General features: G+C 45.4%; 1 protein-coding gene across 2 annotated transcripts; it reads right to left on the reverse strand.

Annotated features, from left to right (window-relative positions):
• Positions 1-254: 254 nt before the first annotated feature.
• On the reverse strand, positions 255-5,324 carry Mrpl9 (mitochondrial ribosomal protein L9). 2 transcript variants are annotated; one of them, XM_013015372.1, is made up of 7 exons: positions 5,164-5,324; positions 4,823-4,979; positions 3,901-4,025; positions 3,653-3,703; positions 1,451-1,552; positions 920-1,003; positions 255-789 (listed from the first exon to the last, which is right to left on the reverse strand). In XM_013015372.1, exons 1-7 carry the CDS (start codon positions 5,305-5,307, stop codon positions 655-657), a joined length of 798 nt encoding a protein of 265 aa, XP_012870826.1. In that variant the 5' UTR covers positions 5,308-5,324; the 3' UTR covers positions 255-654. The 2 variants fall into 2 exon arrangements, with proteins under 2 accessions (XP_012870826.1, XP_012870827.1); XM_013015373.1 differs by lacking the exon at positions 920-1,003.
• Positions 5,325-7,406: the final 2,082 nt, after the last annotated feature.

The raw sequence follows: 7,406 nt of genomic DNA on the forward strand, positions 1-7,406 counted from the left end.
GCTTAGGAAGGTGGCTCAGTGATAGAGCGCTTGTCTTGCATGCATGAGGCCCTGGGTTTGATTCCTCAGCACCACATAAGCAGAAAAAGCCAGAAGTGGTGCTGTGGCTCAGGTGGTAAAGCACTAGCCTTGAGCTGAAGAGCTTAGGGACAGTGCCCAGGCCCAGAGTTCAGACCCACAACTGACCAAAAAAAAAAATCTTACTTTGGATGGCCTATTCCCAGTCTACTGAAGCCATTAAATAATACCTAAAAAAAAGAACACAGGTCTTTATTTCTGTATGATATATAAATGTTCAGTTCAGATGATGAGAGCCAAGTACTGGAGATGATGGCTAGCTCTTCTATCTGCTCCAGTTAACTCCAAGGGAAGAGGCTAAACAGGATCCAGACTGTTTTAGTCCACTGCAATGCAACATAAATCTATAGTCTAGTACTTCCTGAGCAGAACTGTCCCAGTAAAGCCGGATGTGAGAACTGTTGAGAGGTGCAGATGGCAACATGGAAGAGTCAACACAGACATATGCCTTTCAGTCTGGCAGGTCCTTATGTTCTCTAAAATCCACACTTTGTCAGAGCTAGGAGTGAGGCCAAGGTGCTGGCTCATTTTTACTCCACTGTTCCTGATTCTGCTTTGCAGAACTAGAGGGGAGATTCAGATTGTCTGGGAGTCGGTGGAGGGCAAGGCCTTGGTAGCTTGCTGAGCTAACCAGTACTTATATCTTTTGGTCTTGGGCTTCTCAAACATGACCACAGACATAGGAACTCTCACAGTGTCAAGTCCATTTACCTGGGGAAAAAAACAAACAAAAACTAGCACAAAAAACAGTCAGGCAGAGCTAATATTACCCAAATCCATCTTTTCATGTTGATGTTTCTCCCAGTGAGAAAAAGGGAAAAACAATACTTGAAACACTCACCGTCACCTCACACCAGTACTCGCCCCACCGTGTGATAGGCTCCTCTGGTAACTTTAATGCATGTGGAGCAACTACAACACCAAGCTGGGGGGGAAAAATCAGCAAAATGAATCCTTAAGGATGCCATTTCAGGCAAGCACATAAAGCTACCTCCTCTACAATTTCCTGTACAAGAGAATTTATTCTGTTTGATTTCATGGAAGGATACAAAACTGACCACAGCAGAGAAACTTAGTCTGAATTTCCAGAAAGGGAGGTGAATTTAGATAGAAACTCATTAAAATCACTTTCACTCACGAGAGTAGTAATTCTCCCATAATTCACGTATTCCCAGGTTCTCCCTGCCGCCTCCAACTTTTCCTGTCTTTAAAGTCTGTTATCATTTCAATCCTTCCCCTCCCACTCCCTGCAAACCAATAAAGAATACTTTACTCCAGCAACATGCTCATACCCTTCTGTAATGAAGGATTAAAGTTGGGGCTTCCTTCCCAGAGGAAGCACTGTCTCAAGGTGGTGTTTTGAAACACTCACATTCTTGAAGAAGTGGCGGGCAACTATTTCAGGGTTTAGCTCCCATTTGACATTGTTCTTCATTCCCACTTCCAGGTGACAGCTTCTCAGAAATTTTACTGTCTGAAAAGAATTATAAATAGGGACTGAGATTTGAATTGGAGTCAAAGGAGAACAACCATTTGTTAAGAGTCACATGTCTGAGAGTTCAGAAAACAAGGACACAATTTCTGCTTCATACTCAAGATGGGGAGAAAATGGATGGGAAGAAAATGGAAGGGAAAGATAGATACAGCCTTATTGTATTGTGGCTGATAAGGTAAAAGGCTATTTTAACAAACCTTTTACAAGGATGTCACCTATATACACTGCTGTACCAGAGCTAGGAATATTAGTCAGGATCATCAAAAAGGACTCCCAGTATATCTAGGATGGAATGGCTTTTAAAGACTGTTATTCATGGGCTGGGGAGGTGGCTTAGTGGTAGAGTATATGCCTAGCATTCATGAAGCCCTCGGTTCAATTCCTCAGTACCACATTAACAGAAAAAGCCAGAAGTAGCGCTGTGGCTGCTGGCCTTCAGCAAAAGAAGCTCAGAAACAGTGCCCAGGCCGAGTTCAAGCCCCAGGACTGGCCAAAAAAAAAATGTTTTTAGATCTTTGGGGCTGGAAAGGTGGCTCAGCGGTAGAGTGCTTGTCTTGCATGAATGAGGCCCTGGGTTCAATTCCTCAGCACCATATACATAGAAAAAGCTGGAAGTGGTGCTGTGGCTCAAGTGGTAGAGTGCTAGCCTTGATCTGAAGAGCTGAGAGACAGTGCTCAGGTCTAGTTCAGACCCCACTGACCAAAAACAAAAAACAAGACTGTTATTCATACCATTTTAAATGGACTTGTACTGCTACCTGCACCAACTGATAGTTCTTTTTTGCTTACAGAATGAAATATTAATTCATTAGTTGATGATTTAAGATGTTCTGCACATCCTCTTCTAATCCCCTTTCTAGCCGTGTTTCCTAATATTATACTATGTAAATCCTCTGTTTTTCCTAGACTGGTCTACTTTGTTAAAATGTGCCTTAAATTTCTACTTAAACTTTTTCTCCTTTAAGAACACTTTTCCCAGGAGGAAAAAACTGGGAGACAGTGAGGAAGGGGTAACACTATCCAAAAAGAAATGTACTCATTATCTAACTTATGTAACTGAAAACCCTCTGTACAGCCCCTTTATAATACATTTTTTTAAAAAAGAACTTTCTCCATTCTCCTGGACTGTTCAAAGCCTATTGATCCCATGTGAGAATAGGTCCTCTGCAGTCAGCCTTAAGCCCATTATGATGCATGTAACTCTTAAAACGTACTGCATTGAATTTACTGCCTTCTTTTTTTTTTTCTTTTTGCTTATGTGGTGCTGAAGAATCGAACCCAGGGCCTCATGCATGCAAGGCAAGCGCTCTACCACTGAGCCACCTTCCCAGTCCCGAATTTACTGCCTTCTCAAGTCTATATTTTACTTATCTGTAAATGATCTTAAAGGCAGAGACTTCATCTCACATTCGTTTGTAGGGAAGACAAAAAGGTTACTGGGCCCTGGACTTGGGGCCTCAGATGTTCTATGCAGAAACTCATCACTGAGCCTTGTCTCCAGGCCTGATTTTTTCTGGTTACATTTGAGATAGGGCCTCACTTCCTGTCCTGGTCCATGACAACTTTATTTCAGGCTTCCCATTGTTGCTGGACTGATAGGTTCCTGCCATCATGAGCAGCTTTTTCCACCAAGTTGAAATCTCCTGGACTTTTCTGTTCAGGATGACCTGGAACTTCAGTCCTCCCCATCTCAGCCTCCCATGTAGCTTACACTGGCATATGTACATCACTACACCTAGCCTATGGGCTTGAGAAGGGGGAGGGTCTTGTGAACTTTTCTGCCCATGCTGTCCTAGAACCATGATCCTCTCATTCTGTCTCCTAAGTAGCTAGGACCACGGGCATGAGCCATTACTTACTAGCTTCTCACCTCACACTTTCATTGGGTTCCCTATGTCCAGATTACCTCAATAAGCTATAGTACTTCATATAAAAGACCAGAATTCCTCAAGAGGGAAGTAGCAATTATATGGGGAACCTGTAACACTTCTCACACTCTAGTGTGTATAATCAGGAGACTCTGAGAAAATCAGGGAGACTCTCAAGAAGAGGCTGGTGAGCAATAAACTTTCTACTTACTGCTTCTCCTGCCTTGGTCTGGATTTTCTCTAATTTTCCTTGTTGTCTCAGCTAGAAAAGAAATAGATGAAAATGAATTAAACGTATGAATTCATGTTAAGTAATATCAAACTCTTACTATGCCAGGGATAGGCAGGATTCCTAGATTCTTATTCTTCTATTTAAATTAAATATGGAAGGGGAGGAAATTCATAGAGAAAACTTTTCCTTAAATGTTTTGTTCCTCCAGGTTGCTCTTGTCCACTCACCAATTTCTCCTCTTCAAACAGCTTCTTGTTTTCGGGGGATGCATATACAGCTAGTCCCTGAGGAAGGAGTTTATTACGACCCACAGATTTTTTCACTGAGACTAGGTCACCACGGACTCCAAGTTCTGCCGATGAGAACAAGAAAAACTGGATCAAAAAACTATATGTATCACCAAAGAGAGATAACTGGCTTGGGTTATAGCCATGGGTCAGGGCCATGACCCAGGCCCTGAGCTCCATCCCCAGTTATGTGTGTCTTTGGGGGTAGCAGTAGGGTACACTTCCATATTTTCTTTAAAGTTTTCATTATTTCCTAAAAACAATTGTTATATTTAATAGGAACTACACTTGGGAGACTGGTAATTGTTTCTTTAGAGCCTTACTTAGAATTTTAGCATTCTGGGTATGATTTGTGAGTGAGAACCTGTTCAGAAGAGTTTATTATTTACAGAACAAACTGTCAGGTCTCTCCTTCACAGAATGGTGTGGTTGCATCCACATTTTAATTTTTCAGTATCACAATCACAGTTTTCTTTTTGGTTTTGTTTTTTTTTCCCCTGTCGGTCATGGGGCTTGAACTCAGGGCCTGGGCATTGTCCTTAAGCTTCTCTTCTAAAGCTCAACTCTAGCACCCTACCACTTTGAGCCACAGTGTAACTTCCGGTTTTCTGGTTGTTAATTTAAGGGTCTCTCGGACTTTCCTGCCCAGGCTGGCTTTAAACCGCGATCCCCGGACTTCAGTCTCCTGAGCAGCTAGGTTTTAGCGGCGTGAACCACCGGCGCCCGGCCACAATTACAGTACTTTTAATAGCTTCCTTTCCTCACGTATAGACAGATATTCTACAAACTAGAGAAAGGCAAACAGCGAATGTCAAACAGGATCAGCCTGAGGAGGGCAAGTACCTCCGCGCCCAGGCCTTACCGTCCACAGACTGCGTGAGGATGAGCTCCAGGTTCTCTTTGGGCCCGTGTTTGGTGTCCTCCACCAGCCGGTAGACGCGGTGTCGCCGGTGCAGGCGCGGCTTCCGGCCCTCCTTGGCCAGCGGCACCTTCCACCAGCGCTCCACGATGACCGTGTCCTGGGGTAGGGAGGCTGGGCTGAGTCACCACCAAGAAACCCCCCCCCCCGGCCGGCTGCGCCCCAAGGAGAGCCCGCCACGCCCCGGCCGGGCCCCTCCAACTCCCATCGCGCCCCAGAAATGACACTTGGACGTCAATAGCCCCCCGAGTGTCCAGGACCCCAGAGCCCAAGCCCGTCCTCACCCGACGACGGGAGAGACCGAAACCGCGCTGCAGACTGTCTGTGCCCCCATCAAGCCGCGGCCGGAGTAACTCCCGGGCTCCTCCCCGCAGCAGCGGCACAGCCCCGCCGGCCCGCAGCAGCGCTCGGCCGGCGGCCGTCGCCATGATGCCGGACTCAAAGGAAGACCCGAAGAAGGACCCCGGCGCCGGCGGCGGGAAGGGCCCTGCTGGGGCTGTCCGCGGCGCGCCTGAGCCGGCGCGCTGGGACCGGGAGGCGGCGTGGGGGTGGCCGGGACGCCCCGGCGCTGCCCGGCCGCGCGGGGAGAGCGCGTCCTTTCCCCTCTGCGCTCCCAGCTTCGGTTTCCGGTTTTAAGGAGCGGAGGGGGGAGGGGGTTATGTTCTTAATTATTGACAGATAATGGAATGATAATTAGCGCACTGACATCGGACAAGAAACTGTCTTCTTCTTGGCTTTAGAAATCAAGAGGGCTTGGCTTTAGCTCCAGGTGTTCTGAGGCCACGTCTCAATCTGCCCGTCCTGTTTTCTGCATGGGGGGGGGGGGCAGGAAATGCTTCTCTCCATTTCCTCCTGCTTTAACCCTGTTGTGACACTAAAATACATCGTTGCTAAAACTTTCACCTTGTGAGACTGTGTGTGTGCTAGTCCTGGGCTTGAACTCAACCTGGGCCCTGTCAAGGTAGCCCTCTACCACCTGAAACAGCTCCACTCCTGGCTTTTGATATTTATTGGAGTCTCACAGACTTTCCTACCCAGTCTGACTTTGAACTGTGATCCACAGATCTCAGCCTCCTGAGTAGCTAGGATTACAGGTACGAGACACCAGAGCCTGGCTGAGACTCTTCTTTTTGTGAGACACCTTGACATGTTTTTATTATATCAAGGACCTTTGATTTTGTTTGGAAACTGGGAACATGAGAAAAGACCTCATCCATTCTCCAGTGACATTTCAAACACGTTTGTGATTATCATTTTCTGTGTGTGTGTGGTTTCTGGAGCTTGGACTCAGGGCTTGGCCTCTGTCCTTGAGCTTTTGTGCTCAAGGCTAGCACTCAACCACTGGAGCAACAGCTCCACTTCTGGCTTTTTGATGTTCATTGGTGATAAGTCTCATGGACTTTGCTTTGGACAGTGATCCTCACATTTCAGCCTCCTGATTAGCTAGTATTATAGGCATGAGCCACAGGCTCCAGGCTCAATGTATACTCTCTTGAACTGTTCTAGTTTTATGCTATTTATAAGCCAAGAATTTCCAAATTTCCATCTCCATCCAAGACTTCTCACAAATTCTATACAAATATCCAACTGAGTATCCATTGTTTTCCCCTATGTGGCTAAAAGACATCTCAAAGTTAAAACTGTCCCAAACTAAAATGATTTATAACCCCACCCTCAAACTACCCAACCCTTAGCCTTTCTCATGCCAATTGATGGAAACTCCATTATTTCAGTTCTTAGACATATCTTAACTCCTTTATACTATTAGCAGGAAATTCTGTGGGTATTCCAAAGTATTTCAGAATTCAACCACTTGTCACCATCTCCCAGAAATAAGGTATCCCTGTAGATAAGGGGTCTTTTATAAAGTGGAGTCAAAGCATGCCATTCTGCAATCATTTCCCCTTTATTCAACAATGAAAGGCCATACAAGTGACAAAGTCTCTATAATCTCACTCCACAAGCTCTCATTGCTTGTATCAGCTCACTCATTGATATTGGCTATCTTACTATTTCTTAAAAACACTAGGATCATTTCCTATTTGGGGCTTTTACACTGGTTCTTGCTTCTTAGTGGGGCTCTCATATCCAGATGCTTGGCTTGTTAACATTAACTCCTTCAAGGGTTTGATGAAATGTTACTTTTCCAGTGAGGCTTACTTAGATCACCTGGTTACTATGCTCTGCTGCTGCATTCCCTTCATGATTCTTTACCCAGCTCTATTTCTACAGCAGTCTTCTTCTAATATTACTTATTTTCTAGGTTTGTTCTTTTATTCTTAGAAGTTTCACACAGCAGGAATCCTCATTTTCTTTACTATTGTATCCCAAGCACCTAGACTCACAGTGCCTGGCCTAGCGCTCTCTCTCTGTGTCTCTCTCTCATACACACACAGCTTTCCTTCTGTGTGTGTGCTTGTCCTGGGACTTGAACTTGGAGCCTGGGTATTGTTCCTGGGCTTTTTTGTTCAAAGCTAGCACTGTACCACATGAGCCACAGCAGAATTTCTGGCTTTTTTGGTAGTTA

This window comes from Dipodomys ordii, unplaced genomic scaffold, assembly GCF_000151885.1.
Source record: "Dipodomys ordii isolate 6190 unplaced genomic scaffold, Dord_2.0 Scaffold26, whole genome shotgun sequence".
NCBI classification, from domain to species: Eukaryota; Metazoa; Chordata; class Mammalia; order Rodentia; family Heteromyidae; genus Dipodomys; species Dipodomys ordii.